Source organism: Chiloscyllium plagiosum, chromosome 4 (genome assembly GCF_004010195.1).
Source record: "Chiloscyllium plagiosum isolate BGI_BamShark_2017 chromosome 4, ASM401019v2, whole genome shotgun sequence".
Classification (NCBI taxonomy): Eukaryota; Metazoa; Chordata; class Chondrichthyes; order Orectolobiformes; family Hemiscylliidae; genus Chiloscyllium; species Chiloscyllium plagiosum.
The window spans coordinates 133,157,287-133,180,919 of record NC_057713.1 but is presented as its reverse complement, the minus strand read 5'-3'; the positions used below and the strand labels follow the sequence as shown (position 1 = coordinate 133,180,919).

Here is a 23,633-nt window from a genome sequence, read left to right as displayed (position 1 = left end):
GGACAACACAAGGGGCCAGAGAGTGGACACAGCAGGGGCTGGAGAATGGACACAAAGCAGACAGGGCAGGGGCTGGACAGTGGACTCACCGTGGACAGGGGCTGGAGAGTGGACACAGTGGACAGGACGGGGCCATAGAGTGGAGAGCGCAAAAGCCAGAGAGCGACCACAGTGCACAGGCAGGGGCCAGAGATTGTCAAGGTTGGGGCTGGAGAGTGGACAGGGTAGGGGCCAGAGTGGAGTGGCTCTTGGAGGGAGGTGAGGAAGGTCAGGTCCAGAGTGGATTGGACTGGACCGGACCAGAGAATATCTAATTGACATGTGGTCCTGCCGATCACCAGGGAGAGCGAAGCCTGTTATTAATGGGTTCGCTAGAATTGAGACAGACTCCAATCCGGCTGTGTGACTCAGACCCCAATGATTGATTCAATCATGTGAAACCATTTGTTTTGCATGCTGTCCTTGGCGGTGGGAAGGAGGGGCTCTTGTTATTTCTGCACGTTGCATCGTTTTATTTTTGCTATCAGAACCATCAATCACATTATCTGAAAATTCAGAGGATCCCTGTATCTTCATGGTCATCAAAATGCTGTTCTAATATTGAATTGTGTCCAATAAGCATTATTGTACGTGTTGCTTGCCAACACATAATCATCTTGGTATTTGCTTGCACAGCCATGAAATGAACATGATTGTCACGTTTAGTAATTTTTTATATTGCTTTAAATGTCTGGAATGTCAAACAGTACTTTGGCTATTAGGCTGGGATTGAGTATGTTGATGCCCCTGCTATATGACTGACAAAATAAACCTCTGTAATGGGTGTGACGTGCATCATCAGGCAAATCGGCTTTCAAAATTTAAGATTACTAACAGCACCTTTATGTTCAGCGAGGGATTTGGGTTCGTGTTAATTTTTTTGTTTACTTTTTTCTGTTACTGAATACTTTGAGAAGATGAATAATTTATACCTTGTACTGAAGCAAATTCATTGTTTCCAGTCACCCTTTGAATATGGCTGGAAGAAATTGAATCTCCTGCTGATTTGCATCTGATTGCTTATCCAGCTAGCTATAATGTACCTTTTTGTTTGGATTGCATGAATCAAGGTTCACTCTTTATTATTGCTTAGTTCTCTGATTTATGAGGTGACCATCATCACTTTTAAATCTTCAGTGTAGCTAGCCCTAACTATGACATTTATGATTATGTTTAGACACAATCTAGAACTCATATCATTCCGAACATTAAATTGTGTTAAAAATTGATAAATACATAACATAGGCAGAAGAAGTTGAAATCCATGAGCATAGACTTTAAAAAGCAAAGCAATCTTAATATGGAAATGCAGATTTTAAAAATATAAAGTAATATAGGATACCTTTTTAATTTAAATTGAGTGTTAGGATGGTTTCATCCTAAACTTTTTTAATTCACTCGTGGGCTGTGAGCATCGCTGTCTAGGCCAGTATTTATTGCTGATTGTCATTGTGTTTCAGCTGGTGGTCGAGAGTGTGGTGCTGGAAAAGCACAGCAGATCAGGCAGCTTCCCAGGAACAGGAGAATCTACATTTCGGGCATAAGCCTTTCATCAGGAATGAGGTGCTCTTGAACTGCTGCAACCTATTGGGCCTAGGTAAACTGGCAAACCTAATGACATTGAAGGAATGGCAATCTTTCTTTTGAGTCTTGGTGATGAGTGGCTTGTGGGGGGAGGAGGGGGAAGATCTTGCAGGTGGTGGTATTCTCATGTATCTGCTGTCCTTGTCTTTCTAGGTGGTAATGGTCATGGGTTTGGAAGGTGTTGTCTGAGAAGCCTTAGTGAAGTTTTGCAGTGTGTAGATGAAATACACTGCTGCTACAGAGCGTCAGTGGTGGAGGGAGTGTATCTGTGTAATGTGGTGCTAATCAAGAATGCTGTTTTGTTCTGGATCATGTCAAGCTGCTTGAGTGTTATTGAAGCTGTACTTGCCCAGGCAGGTGGGGAGTATTCCAACTCCTCTCATTTGTAGATGGTGGACAGGCTTTGAGAAGTCAGGAGGTCAGTTTCTCACTGCTGGATTCCTAGCTTCTGACCTACTCTTGTAGCCAGAGCAATTATTTGGCTAACCTTTTTTTGTTATTATTCATGGGATGAGGGCATCGCTGGGCTAGGCCAGCATTTATTGCCCATCCCTAATTACTCAGAGGACAGTTAAGACTGAACCACAGCTGGAATCACACATAGGCCAGACCAGGTAAGGATGGTAATTTCCATCCATAAAGGATATTACTGAACCAAATCGGGTTTTCTGACAATCAACAATCAATAGAATCTTAATTCAAGACTTCTTGAATTCAAATTCCACCAGCTGCTGTGGAGGGATTTGAACGCAGATCCCCAGAACATTATCTGTGTCTCTGGATTAACAGTCTGGCAATAATACAAGTAAGCTATCTTGTTCAACATCTGGTCAGTGGAATGCCCCCTATTGGGGTTTCAGTGATAATGTAATTGACTGTCAAGAGAAAATGGTTCGATTCTGTCTTGCTATTGTGGCATTTGTGTGATTAAATGCTACTTGCCAGCCCAGACTTTGATAATGTCCAGGTCTTACTGCATTTGCGCATGGACTGCTTCAATGTCTGAGGAGTCGTGAACATTGTGCAATCACCAGCGAACATTCCAATTTCTGACTTTATGATGGTGGGAAGGTTGCTGATAAGAGTTAGAGATGTTTGGGTCTAGGACTCTCTCTCGACGAGCTCCTATGGTGATGTCCTGAAGTAAGATGCTTCATTTCCAATAACTGCCAGGTACAGCATTAACCAGTTTTCTCCAATCTTCATTGATTCCAGTTTTGCTAGGGTTGCTTTATGTCACACTTGTTTTAATGTGGCCTTGGTGGCAAAGTCAGTTCTCACTGTTGTTCTGGATTTCAGCTCTATTATCCATGTCTGATTTAGATCTCTGAAGAGGTGAGGAGCTAAGTGACCCTGACACAACCCAAACTAAGCATCAATGCTTAACAATAGCCTAGTCAAAGTGCTGCTTCATGGAATGTTGATGACACTCTCCATCGCATCTCCAATTATCAAAAGTTGACTGATGGGCCAGTAATTGACTGACTTGGTTTTGTCCTGCTTGTTGTGTGCTGGACATACCTGGGCAACTTTCTACATTGTTGGATAGATGTCAATTATATGTCTGTATTGGAACAGCTTTACTAGGGGCTGAGCTTCACTTTAATCTCATTTTGTTTTAATGTACTGAATATAATGCCAATAACATAACTACACAAATGAACAATGGGGTTACTTCTTGAATAGTAAATTTGAGCACCATTGAAGCAGTTGAGCTTTGTATATGGTGTTAATTGAGGTTTAAGGCCCAAAGCAGAAAGATTTTAATAGGATGTTACAGAAGCAATACAGTATCTTCTGATAAACGTTTTTTGCTCAACTGCTGTTGGCTTAAAAAGTATCTTAGCTCTTATTTGTCCCAAGGTGAACTGTTTTCATGATTGAAAATAAAACAATTAAAACGTGTCTCATGATTTTTATTTTAAATTACCTTTGACTGTATGTAGCTGTCTGATTATATTATATCTTTCAGTTGAACAATGCATAAAGCTTCTAGACTCCTAAATAATGTGGATTGCAAAGCTGTGACGCAGCTTTAATTCCTTGCTCAGATGATTAGAATGATGTTGGAATATGCTGGAATAGACATGGATTCAGTAAGTTAAATATTTCCTTCCTGATTTATATTTTTAATTCAAAATATAATTTCCCTCTGAGATTATGCAGATAATCAAAATTTATATACATAGGTCTGAACATGAACTAAGGATCCAGGATTTCAGGAGCGAATTACAGCAGATGCTGGAATCTGTATTGAAAGCAAAAAAGGCTGGAAATCAGTGGGTCAGGCAGCATTCATGGAGGGAAAGCAAGCTAACATTGGAGTCCAGATGACTCTTCAGTGAAGTTACTGTAGAGACTTCCAAAACATTGCTTGCTCGCTCTCCATGGATGCTGTCTGATCTGCTGTGATTTCCAACACTGTTTGTTTTCATCCAGGATTTCAGTCCTTGCTTAAATTTATTCTTTCATGGAATTGATATTACTGCCAAGATCAGAATTTGTTATCCATCCCTGGTGCCCTTGAGCGGCTTGCTTGAGCCAGGCTATGTAAATATGACAGATTTCCTTCCTTACGGGGCACTGAAGCAGATGTGGTTCTACAACAGTTGATGGTTTCTTGCTCACCATTGCAGAGGCTAGCTTTAAATTTATGCATGTTATTCTTTATTTTTACATGGTGTTTCAAACTGCCTGTAATTACATTTATTCATTTTGGAATTGTAGATAATCAAAATTAAACAACTTAAAGGAAAATTTAACCTCATAATGTGATTTGTCAGTAATTCAGGCATTCACTTATAACTGAAAATTGACTTCTCATGAGATCTATTCTCTAATTGTTTTTTCCATTTGCAGCCGTTTTGGTCAAACAAGCCATATGGTTCATCTCGTAGTATTATTCGCAGAATAGGTTCTAGCCTCCCTCTTAAACCATGTCCAAGAGTTCACTTTCAGGTAAGACAAACCTGTAACAAAGGAAGACAGTAAGGTCTGCAGATGCTGGAGATCAGTTGAGTGTGTGGTGCTGGAAACGCACAGCAGGTCAGGCAGCATCCGAGGAGTCAGGAAAGAAGGGCTTCGGCCCGAAACGTCGATTCTCGTGCTCCTTGGATGTTGCCTGACCTGCTGTGCTTTTCCAGCACCACACACTCAAACCGGTAACAAACCTTGTTTGAATATTTATTAGTTTCCTTAATGTTGTAAATAGAGGAATAATTGCTAATGTAAAAATAAATGAGAATTGTAAAGTTTTTTTTCAAACTTCTTTTATTGTGATAGTGGCAAACTGCAGTAGTGGCTGGTTTGTACCCGTGGTTGGGAAGAAACACTGATATTGAGTAATGCAGTTAGTTTGACAGTTCATGTAGCTGGTTCAAGACAATATTGACAGATGACTAGGAGTTAGATAGTAATCCTCTCTCAGGGACAGTGAAGAGAAATTTGATTCTATATCGCAGAAGCATTGTGGCTTGATTAGTGACTCAATTTTTATTTTGTAGAATTTTTTTAGGGTCCTATATAAAGCTTTGGTTTGAAGTAATTGTGTATCAGTGCTGATATACAAATGTCTGTGCTACAATTAAAATTGGGTGAGGAGAAATGTAGATGTGACAGATATTCACACGTCATTATTTCTTAAACATGTCATCTGGATTGAAAAGAAAAAAAATGAATTCCATTATTGGTTCGGGTTAGTTCTTAGTGTTTCTCAAGTGTGGATCTCTGAAAAGACTTTGAGCTTTGGAGTGATGTAAAATCCAAATCACAAGTTGCAAGTGGGTCCAGCTGTCCTATCTGCAGTTTACAGGAGCATTGCACACCAACACTAGAGTCCGGAGTAGAAAGCAGGCTCACCACATATCATTTGTATCTATGACTAAGTACTTGTTTTCTTAACATTATTAAAATAGCTTTTTTTGCATGTAGAAGTTTCTTAGTAGTACATAGTACAACTTAGGTGTGACATCACGATTGTTAATCTATTTGGAAAATATTTCAAGCAAAAAGGTTTGAGAGCTAGTTAACTTACTGGAAGTCAAAATTGAGAACTTGTCTTGTTAGAACTAAGTTGGCTCAGTGTCTTGCACTATTAATTTCATTGAGACTTGTAGTCTGAAACAAAACATGGTACATTTTCTTCTGCTTGATAGTGATAGGAGAAAAAAAGTGAATGTGCTATAGTTTTGGTGTCTCAATGTCAAGCAAAGAAATTTTGTTTAGAATATTGCAAATTAACAAAAGTGGATAGAATGTTTTCAGTTGTGGGTTGTAGGTAGCCTTGAAGTGAAAAATTGCTTTAAAGTTCAGATTCTTCTTAAATATTTACCTTTTTACTCAATATTATTTATGGTTTCTCTGTTTTGGTCTCTATCTTTTGAGTGTCCTAACTGGTTCTATTAATATTTATTGTAAAGGTATCTTACCCAGAACATAAAATAAACTTGAGTTTGGTATTAATTGACAGATTGGTTGAAAAATCCATAACTGTCATGTTATTCACTAAAGTTGCAGTTTCTATTTCTTTCACATATCCTCGCTAAAAATAGTAGAACTAAGTGAGATTGGTTTATTTTGTTGCTAATTCACTTAAATCTAAAATTTAACCTTCATCACCCTGCTCTGAGTAACTTGGGTGAAGAATGTTTTAATTGCGTTTGAAGGTTAGTATTTAGCTGTCACTTTTTGAATTGATTTTTAGAAATGGCTGTACTACAAATTGTCAAGATGCTGAAGAAGCCAAAAGGAGTTTGTGATCTAGACATTTAGTTGATTGTTCTGTTTTTAAACTTTGTTTCTACTTGATTCATACTTGGCTAATCACCTACAGTAAATGATATAAGGAAATATCAACACTTAGAATCACTTTAAGGTGATGAGCGTTGGAATCCTTCCTCGAGTCTTTATTTTTTGATTTTGTATAAACTTTTCTGAGCTAAGAGAATTGAATTATTACCTTCTGATAAAGAATATGCAGGGCTTTTGTAGTGGGGGAGGAGGTTGCTAGGTGAATTGTTCCTTCAGGTAGACTTTTCAGGCCATCCTTATGTGCTTGTGGGAGAAAGTGAGAACTGCATATGCTGGAGATCAGAATCGAAGAGTGTGGTGCTGAAAAAGGACAGCCAGTCAGGCGGCTCCCAAGGAGCAGGAGAATCGACCTTTTGAGCATAAGCTCTTTGCCACCTGACCGGCTGTGCTTTTCCAGCACCACCCTCTTTGACTCCTTATGTGCTTGTAACCATTCTGAGATTATATAAATTATTACTGTAAAATGCTTATCAATAACCTGACACAAGTCCTCTGATATCTGAATGTCTTATTATTTTCTGTATTTGCCAGCCTTTTTCTATTCTCTCTTCCTGATAGTTCTATTCACATTCTGATCAAACTGTGCAGTGTACCTGCTACAGGTCAGTGCCTATAATTGTTTACTAAAGATTTTGGTCTGGAGTTGCATGCAAGGTTATGTTTGTCCAGTTGAGGCATGAAACGTAATAGCCCAAACCCTCTAAAGTTCAGATCAGAGAAATCTGGATTTAAAACTGTATTATGTATCAGGTTTCTGTAACAGGTTTGGGTGTCACATGCTCTACTTGCCCAGGAAATTCAGAGTCACCATGGACTGAGTTGTGCTGACAAGGATTCAGTGCAGATGTCTCTAATATGGGCTACATATGTAAGGCTTGCCTATATACAAAAGCCTGGAAATTTTATAATTAATTTTTGATGTGACTCAGTGATTAGCCAGCATGGCCACAGACCCCAGTCACCCTCTTGAGGCAGTTTATGCTCCTCAAACTTACCTGACCCAACTACCCAACCCGAGTTCAGGACATCTCTGGCCTCAAGAGAAACTTACAATTGAAACATTCAAACATGCATTGGTAGCAAGAGTAAGCCACTCAGTCCTTGAGCCTTCTCTGTCATTTGTTAAAATTGTAACTGATCTGACTACTCCATATTCCTCTCTATCCCCAATAACTGTTCAACTCCTTGTTTATTACAAATCTAGCTACCTCTACCATACAAATCTAGCTACCTCTACCATAATAATATAACATAAAACTATACAAATAGATGAACTGGCTATTTGAATAATTTTCTATTTCAGGTAGAGATTGCAGTACAATCTTTTAAATGCATCTAAATTAGCAGGCAGGACGTTAAGTTTAATATCTAAACCAAAGCAATAGCTTTGATAATACACTGCTGAACTGGAGTATAAATTTAAATTTATAAATGAACTAGACTAAAAGGGAGAAGCCAGTGGTGGTGGACCATATAAGTACCAACAACATGGATAGATCTAGGGAAAGAGGGTATATCAGCAGCCAGAGGCTAATCTTTAGCAATTATCGCTGGATTCCTGATTGAATCACAGGCAATTAGGCTTCGGGTAAATAAGTTCAAAGATTAATCAGTGGCTCAAAGATTGGTGTTGGGGGAATAGGTTTTGATTCCTTTATGCATTGACCCCAGTATTTTGGAAAATGGGGGCTGTACCATTGGGATGTCCTGCAGCTAAGTTGTGCTGGGACCAGAAATCTGACACCTAACTAGGTTGGGGAAAGGATTCAAGTGAGTGGTTTTGCGGCAAAGTATCGGATAAGAGCAAAACGATAGAGCAGAGCAGCAAAATGGGTAATAATTACCAAGGTTCAGCAGGAACGTACAGAATGTACAAATATTCTTTAGCATTCATACATCAGGCCAGGGATTGTAAAAATAGTTTAAACATTTGTAACAAAAATACGAATTGATAGCACAGATGGAAGTAAATATGTATGACCTGATGGGTATTGCAAAGACAGTTGAAAGGTTATCAAAGCTAGGACCCGAATGTGGAAGTGCATTGCACATATTGAAAAAACAGAGTAGGGAAAGCTGGTGGAGTTGCTCTGTTAATCAAATGACATTAATTGGGCTTAATTTGAAAGATTAGGATGTAGGATCAGCTTTAGTAGAGACAAGAAATAAAATCACCATTGTCCCCAACAACCATAGTGCTGCTGTTATTAGAGATAACCTGAGGGTCACCAGAACTCCAGAGAGGGAAGAGCTCGAGGAGGGGGGACCTCAAGCTGCAATGATTTGAACCTGCGTGGTTGGCATCACTCTGAATTGCAAACCAGCAGTTCAGCCGAGTTAAGACAATCGACTGTCGGATAAGAAATAGTCAAGAAGTTCCGTGTGGGAGGAGTATATCGACCCCTTTACAGGAGTATGGAGCATACAGGAAGAATGTATGTGGGACATGTGTGAAATATACTGCAAGAATCATGAGTGACTTTAATCTACATGTGGATTGGGAGAATTAGATTGGCAAAGGTACTTCAGAAAATTAATTCATAGCGTCTTCAAGACAGTTTATTTGATGAGTACATTCTGGAACCAACCAGAGAGCTGGCTATCCTAGACCTAATAATGTGTAATGAGACAGGCTTAATTAATGACCTCATGATTATGATGATGTGTCTGGGAATTTTTTTTTAAGATTGACCTGAGTGTGCATACTGAGACATCAGAAGCAGAAAGGAGCTTACAGCTTCAGTTACCATGAATATGTATAAACCGTTCTGCTAGCTATTCATTTTTACTTTTAAGTGGCAGTGACATGAAGATGGCATGAGTGCAACAAATGCACAATATATATATATTGGTTTTACAAATGATGAGCTATTACAAATACACCCAGGTGTATTTCAAGATTAGCTAGCAGTGAAGCAGTGTGTACATCCCAGGAGCGTTAATACCATTAGTTCCTAGAGGAAATCGGATGGGGAAATTGTACACACTATACTATCAACAAACTTTCTGTATGAGCATAAGTTAAAAATGTAAAAATTGCATTTAAATTACCTGAGCAATTGTATTCCTATCTAGAAGTAGGATCAAAATGTTTTTACTTAGTAACCTCAAAGGAATAAGCATCTTTCTGATTTTATTTTTCTATATGCTTGGGTGGGCAAAAATCATCCAAATGAAGAATATTTTCCACTGAAAATTATTGATTACAACGTATCCACATGCATTTACCAAAGAATTGTGTACGGTATTAGCTGTAGAATTCTTCAACAGATCATTAAATGTAATTAGATGTTTTAAGCTAGCTTCCCAAGAATGGTCTCAAACTCTGAACTTTGTCCCAAGTTGTCTTTAAACCACAGATAGTAAACATTAACGTAGAGAACCGATAAGGATTTTGGTACTGTGAGCAGAGAATAATCATCTTCTTATTAAAACATCTTTAATAGATTTTCCATGGCTTTGGCAAAGCAGCTCAAAGTTTTTCAGAGTCAGAGTATGGTGCAGTTGCTTCCCTGGCTGACGTAGGCTGGATTGTGTGTGACCAGGGGGAGTCATTTAGCAAGCTGAGGTATTCTTTTATCATCATTCTATTGTTAAAATCTGGAGTATGTTGTAAATGGTTTTATGAGCTATGTACTGCTTTAGGCAAATTATCAAGAATGTTGAATAGCCCACAATGCTGAAATGTAGCACCAAAAAAAATCTTTTTGTCAATTATTGCCTAAATTTTTCTAGTACTGTTTTGATAACAGTATTGTAAATGATCTGTGAGGATAAGAAAATTGCAATTGCCTCCAGACTCACCAATGCCAGTGCTGTCTTGCCAGCATTCCCTCTTGCTGTAACCTTGATTCAACTGGTGGTGTTGAACTCTCCATCATATTCCGTCACCCGACATTGCTGTGGTCATTATCTGCAAAAGGTTTTAAATTCTTTCCCTACCCTGGAATCTCTTCATTGTGTTGTTACTGCTTATCTCAAAAACCTCCTTGGCTCTACAACTCTTCAAGACATTCGCATTCCTGTCTTATGAGTTCTCCCAGCATTTTGTCATTGGTGGCTATGCTTTCTCGGGCTAAAGCTCTGGAATTACCTTTTTAAACTTTATTGCCTCTATCTCTATCAACCTGCTTCAAAACTAACTTCAGAGCAACAAATAGCTGGTTCGTTTGTGGATAAGTCCCTGGGACCTGATCAGGTGTACTCTAGAACTCTGTGGGAAGCTAGGAAAATGATTGCTGGGCCCCTTGCTGAGGTATTTGTATCATCGATCGTCTTAGGTGAGGTGCTGGAAGACTGGAGGTTGGCTAACATGGTGCCACTGTTTAAGTGGTAAGGGCAAGCCAGAGAGCTATAGACCAGTGAGCCTGACATTGGTGGTGGGCAAGTTGTTGGAAGGAATCCTGAGGGACAGGATGTACATGTATTTGGAAAGGCAGGGACTGATTAGGGATAGTCAGCATGGCTTTGTGCATGGGAAATCATGTCTCTCAAACTTGATTGAGTTTTATGAAGAAGTAACAAAGAGGATTGATGAGGGCAGAGCAGTAGATGTGATCTATATGAACTTCAGTAAGGCGTTCGACAAAGTTCCCCATGTGAAACTGGTGAGCAAGGTTAGATCTTATGGAAAACAGGGAAAACTCGCCATTTGGATACAGAAGTGGGTCAGAGGTAGAAGACAGAGAGTGGTGGTGGAGGGTTGGTTTTCAGACTGGAGGCATGTGACCAGTGGATTGCCACAAGGATCGGTGCTGGGTCCACTACTTTTCGTCATGTTATATAAATGATTTGGATGTAAGCGTAGGAAGTATTGTTAGTAGGTTTGCAGATGACGCCAAAATTGGGAGTGTAACGGACCGCGAAAAAGGTTACCTCAGATTACAACAGGATCTGGATCAGATGGCCCAATGGGCTGAGTGGCAGATGGGGTTTAATTAAATAAATGCGAGGTGCTGCATTTTGGGAAAGCAAATCTTAACAGGACTTATACACTTAAATGGCAAGGCCCTAGGGAGTGTTGCTGAACAACGAGACCTTGGAGTGCAGGTTCATAGCTTCTTGAAAGTGGAGACTCTGGTAAATAGGGTAGTGAAGAGGGCGTTTGGTCAGAGTATTGAGTACAGGAGTGGGAGGTCATGTTGCGGCATTTAGCATGCTTTCCTTTATCAGTCAAAGCACTGAGTACAGGAGTTGGAAAGTTATGTTGTGGCTGTACACTACGTTGGAGAGGCCACTTTTGGAATATAGCAGGCACTTCTGGTCTCCTTCCTATTGGAAGGATGTTGGGGAAACTTGAAAGGGTTCAGAAAAGACTAACAAGAATGTTGCCAGGGTTGGAAGATTTGAGCTATAGGGAGAGGCTGGAGCTGTTTCCCCATGAGCATCGGAGGCTGAGGGGTAACATTATAGAGGTTTATAAAATCATGAGGGGCGCGGATGGGATAAATGGACAAAATCTTTTCCCTGAGTTGGGAGAGTCCAAAACTAGAGGGTACAGGTTTAGGGTGAGAGGGGAAAGATGTAAAAGAGACCTAAGGGGCAACACTTACACGCAGAAGGTGGTGAGTGTATGGAATGAGCTGCCAGTGGAAGTGGTGGAGGCTGGTACAATTGTAACATTTAAAAGGTATCTGGATGGGTATATGAATAGGAAGGGTTTAGAGAGATATGGGCCAAGTGGTGGCAAATGGAATTTGATTAGGTTGGGCTATCTCGTCAGCATGTTTCCGTGTTGTACTCTGTGATTGGTTCTCTGATAGCTGAACAGCTTGAGTCCACGAACAAGTCCCAGGAAGGTGGTAGATGGGGTTGTGGTAGAGGGTTGCTTTTCAGACTTGGAGGCCTGTGACCATTGGTGTGCCGCAAGGATCACTGCTGGGTCCACTACTTTCATCGTTTATATAAATGATTTGGATATGAACATTGGAGGTACAGTTTGTAAGATTGCAGATGACACCAAAATTGGAGCTGTAGTGGACAATGAAGAAGATTACCTCACATTGCGACAGGATCTTGATCAGATGGGCCAATGGGCTGAGGAGTGACAGATGGAGTTTAATTTAGATAAATGCGAGGTGCTGCATTTTGGGAAAGCAAATCCTAGCAGGGCTTAGATACGTAACGGTAAGGGTCTGGGGAGTGTTGCTGAACAAAGAGACCTTGGAGTGCAGGTTCATAGCTCCTTGAAAGTGGAGTCGCAGGTAGATAGGATAGTGAAGAAGGTGTTTGTTATGTTTTCCTTTATTGGTCAGAGTATTGAGTACAGGAGTTGGGAGGTCATGTTGCAGCTGCGCAGGACATTGATTAGGCCACTTTTGGAGTATTGTGTGCAATTCTGCTCTTCCTCCTATAGGGAGGATGTTGTGAAACTTGTAAATCTTTTCTGAATCCTTTCAAGAATGTTGCCAGGGTTTGAGGATTTTGAGCTTTAGGGAGAGGTTGAATAGGCTGGGGCTATATTCCCTGGAGCTTCGGAGGGTGAGGGGTGACCTTTTTAGAGGTTTATAAAATTATGAGGGGCATGGATAAGATAAATAGACAAGGTCTTTTCCCTGAGTTGGGAGAGTCCAAAACTAGAGGGTACAGGTTTAGGGTGAGAGGGGAAAACTTTAGATGGGACCTAAGGGGGCAACTTTTTCACACAAGTAGTGCGTCCCGGAATGAACTACCAGGGGATGTGGTGGAGGCTGGTACAATCACCACACTTAAAAGGCATTTGGATGGGTATATGAATAGGAAGGATTTTGAGGGATATGGGCCAAGTGCTGGCAAATGGGACTAGATTGGGTTAGGATACCTGGTCAGCCTGGGCAAGTTCGACTGAAGGGCCTGTTTCCATGCTGTACATCTCTATGACTCTATTACTCTAAGACAAGGGAAACCATCCAGTTGCTAGCAGCTCTCAAACTCACTCTCTGTCCTCTCCTGTAAAATCCACTTTCCGCCTGTAAGCCTGACGAAAACCAGTACATTCTTCTTTCAGCAGTTGCTGTAAACTGTTATTTTAACTAAGTTCCTTTTTGAAGCATGAACCAGCCATCCTGTGTCTCCCAGAAACAAGTTATTTTACCAAATTTATAGCAGAAACAGTCAAACATAACTATACACTTAAACATTATACTCATTGTTCAAATAGTCAGTATAATAAAAATTGCATCTCTCAAACCCAAGGTAATATTTTAAATACTTGAGTCTTTTAATATACAGATTATTTTTTACAATGCCAGTGAACAATGCTGCCTAAGAGTTGAAATTGTAAAGCAATAAGTAGCTTTATGACCATTTAATTATACGGGATATTGTCCATGTTTAAATTTCCTTTTTAAAAACTCTAGTTAAGTTGCCAGCATTTCATCCTTGTGTTCACAGATCAGAAATTCCACTGGAAGGTGGTGAAGATTCTGAACATGAGGGTTCATCTTGTGCAAAGCCTATTAGCAGGCAAACTTCTTTACCAAATTTAAGGAATTGTAAAAAGGAATCTGCAGCTCCCACAATGGCCAGTGACGCAGCACTAGAAAAAATCCATGTATTGGAGAATGAGCTTGCTAAGTTACGAGAACAGATTGCAATGATTGTAACTATACAAGAACAAAGAAGTCCTGCGGCAGGTATATACAATATTCAATTAAATCATTGTTTCAAACAGTACCCACTTGTACATATGTACCTACTCATGCCAATTCTAAAGGTTACAAGTTATTTTGTTGGGACAGACTTTGAGGATTGTTTGTTCATATTCTGACATTGAATTGTTGCTTTGCTATCTATATTTTTGCAGTAGGACACCCAGATCCCTCAGCATTTGATCTTTCAGTCTTTCACTATTTAGATATGCTTTTTATTCTTCCAGTCAAAATCAGCAATTTCAACAATTTTCCAGCATTATATATCATTTGCCAGAACTCTGCCCACTTACCGAATCTACCTATGTCCCTTTGTAGCCTCCTTATGTCCTCTTCACAAATTATTTTTACATCTGCAAGTTTGGCAGCTTGGCTGTATTTCTTTTTCTGCACCTGATTTGACAATGAATTCCCTATTCCACTTTGCATTTTCACAGTCAAACCTTGTGTTAGTATGATACAATCCATCAAACTGATTAGTTCATTTCATTCTCTCCCTATTGTCGCACCATTTTTTTATCTGGCACTTGCAGTAACCTGCAGGGCAAAGGTGACATTGTTCAAGCCATAGGACATTTTTTATTCTATTTTAGAACACTACAGCGCAGAACAAGCCCATCGGCCCTCAATGTTGCACCGACTTGTGAACTAATCTAAGCCCATCTCCCTATACTATCCCATCATCATCCATGTGCTTATCCGAGGATTGTTTAAATCTCACGAAGGTTGCTGAGTTGACTACATTGGCAGGTAGGGCATTCCAAGCCCTTACCACTGAGTAAAGAACCTGCTTCTGACACCTGCCTTAAATCTATCACACGGATCATCCGCCGTCACTTCCGCCACCTCCAAACAGACCCCAGCACCAAGGATATATTTCCCTCCCCTCCCCTGTCAGCTTTCCGTAGAGACCACTCCCTCCGCGACTCCCTTGTCAGATCCACACCCCCCACCGACCCAACCACCACTCCCGGCACCTTCCCTTGCAACCGCAGGAGGTGCAACACTTGCGCAGTACTTACGAGGCACATATTTATATGTACAGAAACAGACACATACCACCACGTGAGGCCAGGGTGTTGCCATCGTATGAGAAGCTAAGACAGGAGGTGTCACTGCCAGGAGCATGTGCCTGTCGATTATGAAACTTCGTATGAACCTATGGTATGAATGAACAAAGATTAACAGAACATAATCAGAACATCAGCCACAGCTGTCTGCTCAACATCTGCTTCAAACATGACTGTACACGATCAGAGGCATCATACCCGAGATTTCCTTCATGCTCAAACACGCCCCTCCTCCAAGTCCCTCCTCCCTACCTTTTATCTTCTCCTGCTGAACACTCTCTGCTCATTCCTGAAGAAGGGCCTGTGCCCGAAACGTCGAATCTCCTGTTCCCTGGATGCTGCCTGACCTGCTGTGCTGTTCCAGCAATAAAGTTTCAACTCCATGTACACCACGTCAACTGCCCTATCCTCATCTACATGCTTGGTCACCGTCTCCAAAAACTCTTGAGATTTATGAGACTTGACATGACCTTGACAAAACCATGTTGACTATCTGCAATCAAATTGTTGCTTGCTAGATGATTATAAATCTTACCTCTTATAATCCTTTCCAAAACTTTTCTCTCAACAGATATAAGGCTCACTGATCTATAATTACCTGAGTCATCTCTGCTGGCCTTCTTGAACAAAGGCACAACATTTGCAATACTCCAGTCCACTGGTACTAAACCTGTAGAGAATGACGACTCAAAGATCAAAGGCTCCAACGCCGTCTCCCTAGCTTCCCAGAGAATCCTCTGATAAATCCTATCTGGCCCAGGGGACTTGTCTACTTTCACTCCTAGAATTGATAACATCTTTCCTTACTAATCTCAATCCTTTCTAGTCTAATATCTCATATCTTATTCTTCTCCTCTACAATATTCTCCTTTTCCTGAGTGAAAACAGATGAGAAATATTCATTTAGCACTTCTCCAATCTCCACAAGGTCCACACACAACTTCCCACTTCTGTCTTTGACTGGCCCTATTCCTACCCTTGTAATCTAAATCAAACACCTGGCCTGGTTCATTACCAAGCACCAGATCCAGTGTGGCCTTTCCTCTTGTTGGCCGTTCGACATACTGTGTCAGGAAACCCTCCTGTACACATTGGACAAATACTGATCCATCCAATGTACTAGAATTATAGCATTTCTAGTCAATGTTGGGGAAGTTAAAATCCCCCATAATGACCACCCTGTTCCTTTCACTCCTACCCAGAATCATTTTGCCAATCTTCTCCTCCACCTCCCTGGAACCCTGCGGAGACCTATAAAAAACTCCAAGCAGTGTGACCTCCCCTCTCCTGTTTCTAACCTCAGCCCATACTACCTCAGTAGACGAGTTCTCGTCAAAAGTTCTTGCAGCCACCGTTATACTATCCTTACCTAACAAGGCCACACCTCCCCCTCTTATACTGCCTTCCCTGATCTTAATGAAAGATCTAAACCCTGGAACCTGCAACATCCATTCCTGACCCTGCTCTATCCATGTCTTCGAAGTGGCCACAACATCGAAGTCCCAAGTACCTATCCATGTTGCAAGCTCACTTTTTTGGATATTTCTGGCATTGAAGTAGACACACTTCAAAACAGCTTGTTCCTGTGAGCATGAAACCGTGTCCCTTTCCTCCCTGCTCTCATCCTCCTGTGCACTGGAACTAGACCTCGGGTTTCCATCCCCCTGCTGAGCTAGTTTAAACCCACTCGAATAGCACCAGCAAATTTCCCACCCAGGATATTAGTACCCTTCTAGGTACTACATGTGCAGCTAAAAGTTGGTACCATTCATGGGTTGATGGAACAAAGGTTAAGCCTATATTAGTTGCAATTATTACTGCTCCATTCTGATATCTTCCATTTTGTGAACAGGTTGTATCCTTATTTACTAAAATTGCCCATTTAATGTTGAATTTTCAGGCAATTTTGTGTTATGGGTCAGTCATCCAGAAACTAGATTGATACTAATGATTTATTTTCATGTGAGATGCCTGTGAAGTGGGAAGGGTTTTTCTCCCAGCTACCTAGTTGGATGTGCACCTGGGGTCCAGTGATGAAAAGGCAATCTGGTGCCCCCCAGACTCAATATTCTGATTTCTCCTTTCTCATTTCTTTCTCATCTTACTTTACAAAACAGTTCATAAGCTATGGCCTTTTATAAAGTTATTGAATTTTACTATATAACTAATAAGCAATAGAACTGTGATGTAATACTTCACCTTTTTGTTGAATAAACATGCAGAGAATGTATTTTGTAGATGTGACAGAGAATTTAACATGGCGATTGTTTATGCAATTCCAGTGCATCTTTGTGAATAAGTCTCTAAAATATTCATGACTGAAATTTCTGTTGTTTTTCTTTATTCCCTCTGGTTCAGTGACACCTGGTGCTGTTCCTCCTTGTGCTGCTCCCACACCTCCCCCACCACCTCCCCCACCTGTACCACCCTCACCTGCTTTCCAGCGTAGTCAATCTGTGATTGACCTCATCAAAGAAAGAAGAGGAAAGAAAGCTGACAGTAGTCAGATTACAACTAGTCATACTCCACCAACTCTGCCAAACATGTTGGATGTTTTAAAAGACATTGATAAAGTGAAGCTACGCTCTGTAAAGAAGTACGTATTTTTAAGATTCCTTCCCTTGTTCTTAGCTAGTTTTTTTTCACCAATTCACTAAGGCTCTTCAGATGTTAACAATGGAGTTTGTAACTGTCACTTATGTTATCCTTTATCTCTAGTCAAATTTTAAGATTATTTCAGAATCGTCACACTGGAAACATATAACTCTATTTACAATAACTGTTTTATAAACATAAAAGTATGCACTATAAAGATAAGCAGGCAGTCAGGCAGCATCGATGGAAAGAAACGTAAAGATTTCTCACTTCCCAGACCTGAATAATTCGGTTATTTCTCCACAGATGCTGGCTGACTTGCTGAACATTTCCCGAATGTTTAGCTTTTTATTTCAACTGGTTAGGAGAAGGTGAGGGAGTTGGGATAGCAAATAAAACAAACTCCTTACATTCTAGGGATTGAGTTGGCCTTTGTGAACAATGAACTTGGTACTACTTGTAAGAAAATGAAAAACACTGAGAGGATTAGATTAGATTACTTACAGTGTGGAAAAAGGCCCTTCGGCACAACAAGTCCACACCGCCCCGCCGAAGCGCAACCCACCCATACCCCTACCTTTACCCCTTACCTAACACTATGGGCAATTTAGCATGGCTGTGAACAATGAACTTGGTACTACTTGTAAGAAAATGAAAAAAACTGAGAGGATGTGGCACAAAGCAAAACGAGAAAAATTGTTTTGAGCTTTTAGGAAATCAAAATGAGAATCTGAAAATTTTGAGGTGCAAACAATTCAGGTTATGAGAGCATTTTAATGTTATGCTGTCACAATTTTGTTGGGAATGTGCCACTTGTTTAATAAGAATGGATTGTTTTAGCTTTGTTTTGTAACCATCAAATTCATGGCTAAGTAATAATACCAGCGCGTCTAATGTTTATCTTTTGTAAACCTGCTATTGTGTCTAACTTGGTATTTCAATACAATTTCAGGAAGCCTAATTTGATTTTTAATCTCTAAACTAATATAAGACATAGGAGTAGAAGTAAGGCCATTCGGCCCATCGAGTCCACTCCGCCATTCAATCATGGCTGATGGGCATTTCAACTCCACTTACCCACATTCTCCCCGTAGCCCTTAATTCCTTGTGACATCAAGAATTGATCAATCTCTGCCTTGAAGACATTTAGCGTTCCTGCCTCCACTGCACTCTGCGGCAATGAATTCCACAGGCCCACCAATCTCTGGCTGAAGAAATGTCTCCGCATTTCTGTTCTGAATTTACCCCCTCTAATTCTACGTGTCCACGGGTCCTAGTCTCCTCGCCTAATGGAAATAATTTCCTAGCGTCCACCCTTTCCAAGCCATGTAATATCATGTAAGTTTCTATTAGATCTCCCCTTAATCTTCTAAACTCCAGTGAGTACAATCCTAGGATCCTCAGCCGTTCCTTGTATGTTAGACCTACCATTCCAGGGATCATCCGTGTGAATCTCCGCTGGACACGCTCCAGTGCCAGTATGTCCTTCCTGAGGTGTGGGGACCAAAACTGGAGACAGTGTTTCAAATGGGGCCTAACCAGAGCTTTATAAAGTCTCAGTAGCACAACGGTGCTTTTATATTCCAACCCTCTTGAGATAAATGACAACATTGCATTCGCTTTCTTAATCACGGACTCAACCTGCATGTTTACCTTTAGAGAATCCTCGACTAGCACTCCCAGATCCCTCTGTACTTTGGCTTTACAAATTTTCTCACCGTTTAGAAAGTAGTCCATGCTTGTATTCTTTTTTCCAAAGTGCAAGACCTCGCACTTTAACTCTGAATTCTCTGCATAGATGCTGCCAGACCTGCTGAGTTTCTCCAGCAATTTCTGTTTTTTAATGATACTCTTGCTTTATCAAAATATAACACAAATGACCTGCACAAATCCTGTTCACTTACTGATCTAGCGTGAGTTTATTTACACTAAAAGTAAATATACCATGCAGAGTTATTGCCAGACACAACCTGTGCCTTGCGTGCTACAGTACATACAACCTGAGTCTTATGGTCATGTGGAACATCTTTGGTTCATTTGGCATGTTATTCTTTTAAAGGGTTGCAATTCCAAAGGTGATAACACAACAGCGATGACACTGATCACAATCAAAACTGTTCTGCTCTGTAACAGACACTCTCGATAGATGGCAGAAGACTTATAACAGCAGCTCAGAGAAGAGCATGTGAAAGATTTTGGTGTCAGAACACCACTCTGTTTCACGCCACGGTTGTTCTTAAAAGGTTCAGGTGCTGTTCCATGCTCGCTGACCTTGACCATATGTTATCAAGGAAACCTTGAGCAGGTTTGGTGGCCAGCCAATTTTCTCCAATAACTTAGGTAGACTTTTACATATTCAATCACCGAATGTGGGTGTCACTGGCCAGGCCAGCATTTATTGCCCATCCCTCATTACCTAGAGGGCAGTTAAGAGTCAACCACATTGCCGTGGATCTGAAGTCACACGTAGGCTAGACTGGGCAAGGACAGCAGTTTCCTTCCCGAAAGGACATTAATGAACCAGAGGGGCTTTTTGGACAATTGGCAATGTTTACAGAATTCTCAATGATAATGAAAAGTGTTGCACTTATTTATGGTCATCATTAGACTCTCAACTGCCTTTGCTCTCATGGGTGAAGACCTTGATGAGAATGACGAATCCAATAATAATGGTCTCCTTTGATTATGGCATTTGTCTTGTCACTGTTGTACGGAAAAGATCATGTCAATTGTAGATTTTCCCAAGCTGAGATCTCACTGGGATTTAGGCTCAATGCTCCAGTTTCCTCCCACAGTCCAAACATGTGCAGATTAGGTGAATTGGCCATGCTAAATTGCCTGTAGTGTTAAGTGAAGTGGTAAATGTAGGGGAATGGGTCTGGGTATGTGGCGGGTCGGTGTGGACTTGTTGGGCCGAAGGGCCTGTTTCCACACTGTAAGTAATCTAATCTAATCTGCATTCAGCCAGAACCTGGAGGGTGGCAGGAGGAGTATGGGCAATTACATTCCTCATAATGCTCATCAGAAAGAAGCCTCAATTGTTGCTGCAATCTGAGTAGTTGCCTTTGTTCTTATATGGGGTTGCTGTTTTTGCTGAACTTATATAATCATTCCTAAAGCACTGTGAGAGTACCTCTGTCCCAGCAATGGCAGCAGTTCAAGAAGGCAGCTCACCCCCACCTTGTCCAGAGCAATCAGTAATGATCTATAAATGCTAGCCCAGCTAGAACTACTCACATCCCCTGAATACCTAAATAAAGTAAAGCTGTCCATCAAGCTCACTATTCCAGGATTAGTTTGATTCTTTGAGCTTCAGCAAGATGTTATGGGTCAATGGACATGTACTAAAACATAGAATAGGGTTCAAATTCATCTCTCATAATTGCATTAAATTGAATTTTCATTATTTGATATTGATGTAAAGCCAAGCTTTCACGATGACATTGTTTGTCCTTGAATGCACCAGCTTATTTGATTCACTTGCTGGCGCTTCAGATGATCCATTGAGTTGGCCTTCGTATCTCATAATTTTTGGATGGTTTGAGCTAATAATGTCTCCAGTGAGATTTATTTTGTGAGACCTTGAGGGGCTTTGCACATTGTTTCTGAGATTATAAAGTGCATGTTAACAATGAAACATTGACTGAAGAGCTCATTTTTTCACTTGACAAAATGGCATTTGTGTCTCACGTTGTCTGGGACTGAGAGAGAGCGATCACTCTGCCCTTGTAACATGCGCAGTTCTGAGAGGTCATCCAAGATGAAATTTAATCCTCCTTCTCATATTCCTATTTCCTAACTCAAGAAAGTAAAGTAATAGAGCGTTATAAAAGGTAATAAGAGCAATAAGACGGCATTGGTTAGGCATTTGAGAGTAATGATGTTCAAGGATCTGGAGAAAAGTCAGCAGAATGACAGTAGGTAATGGAGCTGGTAGAGGCATGATGGGTTGAATGGTATCCTTCTGCATCAGAATAATTCTGTGATTGTGAGGAAACAAGTCAGTCAAGAGGACTCTGAAAATCTTCTGGAGAAGTGCTTAGTCTGCACCTAACAATGGTGCTCTTTCCATTTAACTCCATACTCCCTGTCGCTTTCACTTTCCCTTTCCCCCAACTCAGAAGTTTAAAGTCCTACTGACCACACTATTTATCCTCTTCGCTAGAACATTGGTACCAGATCGGTTCAGGTGGAGACTGTCCCAACGGTACAGATCCCCCCTGGTTCCAAAACTGATGCCAATGCCCCATGAAATGGAATCCCTCTTGCCCACACCAATCCCTTAGCCACGTGTTTACTTCCCTAATTTTCTTATCCCTATACCAATTGGCACATGGCTTGGGCAGTAATCCGGAAATTATGACCCTTGAGGTCCTGTACTTCAATTTCCTTCCGAGTGCTTGATAATCCCCAAACAGGTCCTCCACCCTAGCTTTGCCTATGTTGTTAGTCCCAACGTGGACCACAACAACTGGATCCTCCCCCTCCCGCTCCAATATCCTTTCAAGCCTGTCGGAGATGTCCCACATCCTGGCACCGGGCAGGCAACACACCATGCGAGACTCCCGATCCGGCTTGCAAAGGATACTATCTGTCCCCCTAATTATAGAATCCCCTATAACAACCACTTGTCTTTTTGCTCCCCCCTCTTGAATGCCCTTCTGCACCATGGTGCCTTGGTCAGTTGGCTCGTCCTGTCCACAGCCCTTTTCCTCATCCGTACAGGGAGCAAGAATCTCATACCTGTTGGACAAGGTCAAGGGCTGAGGCTCCTGCACTCCTGAACTCAAGTTCCCCCTGCCTGCCTCACTTACAGTCACATTCTGATGTCCCTGATCACTAACTGAATGTGAATTACTTAATCTCCCAGGTGTGACTGTCTCCTGAAACAAAGCGTCCAGGTAACTCTCCCCCTTCCGGACGTGCCGCGGTGTTTAAAGTTCGGATTCCAGATCATCAACTCTGAGCCGGAGTTCTTCCAGCAACCAACACTTGCTGCAGATGTGGTCACTGCCATTCACAATGGGATCAGCCAGCTCCCACATCACCTGCCCAGCCATCTCTGCTTAGTTAATTACTTTATTACTTTGTATAAATTTGAGTTAAAATACTTTCTGATACCTCCCTGCTATAGTCTTTTTCTAAAATCAATTAACAGATAAACCAAAAGGGTAAATTTTTAACCAGTCACTGATAAAGAAATAGAAAATACTTACCTTAACAAACCAGAGTCCTTATTAACTAGGTTAGAGGAGGAGGGCGGGTGGGAGACACTACAGTTGTAGAGTCTCGAGTTTAGCCACCTTCCTGATTTATATACTCACAACTTTCCTTCCCGGCTGCCCCCGCTCCTTCTGTGAAGAAAAAAAAACACCGCTGCCCGCTACCAGTAAGTAATTTTAAAACAAACTGTCTTACCTTAGCTGCAGTCTTCTGGGTTCGTTTAACCTCAGCTGCTGCTCACACTCAATATCCATTGGTAGTTTTAAACAAAAATGAGAAACCAAACAACTATTGCAGAAAGACCCATTTTGTCAAAACTTTTTGCCTTGATTTCAACAGGACAATTTGCAAGAAAAAAAAGGGGAAATCATCTCCACTTTCCTGTCTGCTCACCACATCATTTTATCCTGCTTTTCATCAGAAACATATTTCATGAATGTGTTGCTTGATTCTGCCCCCACTGCACTCTGCAGCAGTGAGTTCCACAGATACACAACCCTCTGAGAAATGTAGTTTCTCTTTATCTCAGTTTTGAACCTATCTCCTCTCACTCTATATGTACCCTCTTTGTCAACACAGTGCCACAAAGAGGGACATCTGATCATAGTCCACCTTATCAATCCCCTTTAGTATTTTAGAAACCTCAGTCAGACTCTTTCTCTCTCCCCCCCCCCCCCCCCCCCCC

General features: G+C 41.1%; 1 protein-coding gene and 1 long non-coding RNA gene across 3 annotated transcripts in view; one reads left to right on the top strand and one right to left on the bottom strand.

The window, feature by feature from the left end:
• Positions 1–1,590: 1,590 nt before the first annotated feature.
• mtfr1 (mitochondrial fission regulator 1) overlaps positions 1,591–23,633 on the top strand; it is a 25,551-nt gene continuing 3,508 nt past the window's right edge. The window contains exons 1-6 of one of the 2 annotated variants that reach the window (XM_043689288.1): positions 1,591–1,636; positions 3,596–3,719; positions 4,483–4,581; positions 9,879–10,000; positions 13,804–14,045; positions 17,489–17,726. In XM_043689288.1, coding sequence (XP_043545223.1) covers positions 3,675–3,719; positions 4,483–4,581; positions 9,879–10,000; positions 13,804–14,045; positions 17,489–17,726 — 746 coding nt within the window. In that variant the 5' untranslated portion in view covers positions 1,591–1,636; positions 3,596–3,674. Of the gene's footprint in view, positions 1,637–3,595; positions 3,720–4,482; positions 4,582–6,990; positions 7,035–9,878; positions 10,001–13,803; positions 14,046–17,488; positions 17,727–23,633 lie in introns of both variants that reach the window. The other variant, XM_043689289.1, reaches the window with a different exon arrangement.
• On the bottom strand, positions 2,586–15,296 carry LOC122549447. The gene is made up of 3 exons (XR_006311536.1): positions 15,116–15,296; positions 10,745–10,753; positions 2,586–2,596 (listed from the first exon to the last, which is right to left on the bottom strand). It is a non-coding gene; the product is annotated as an uncharacterized LOC122549447 (long non-coding RNA).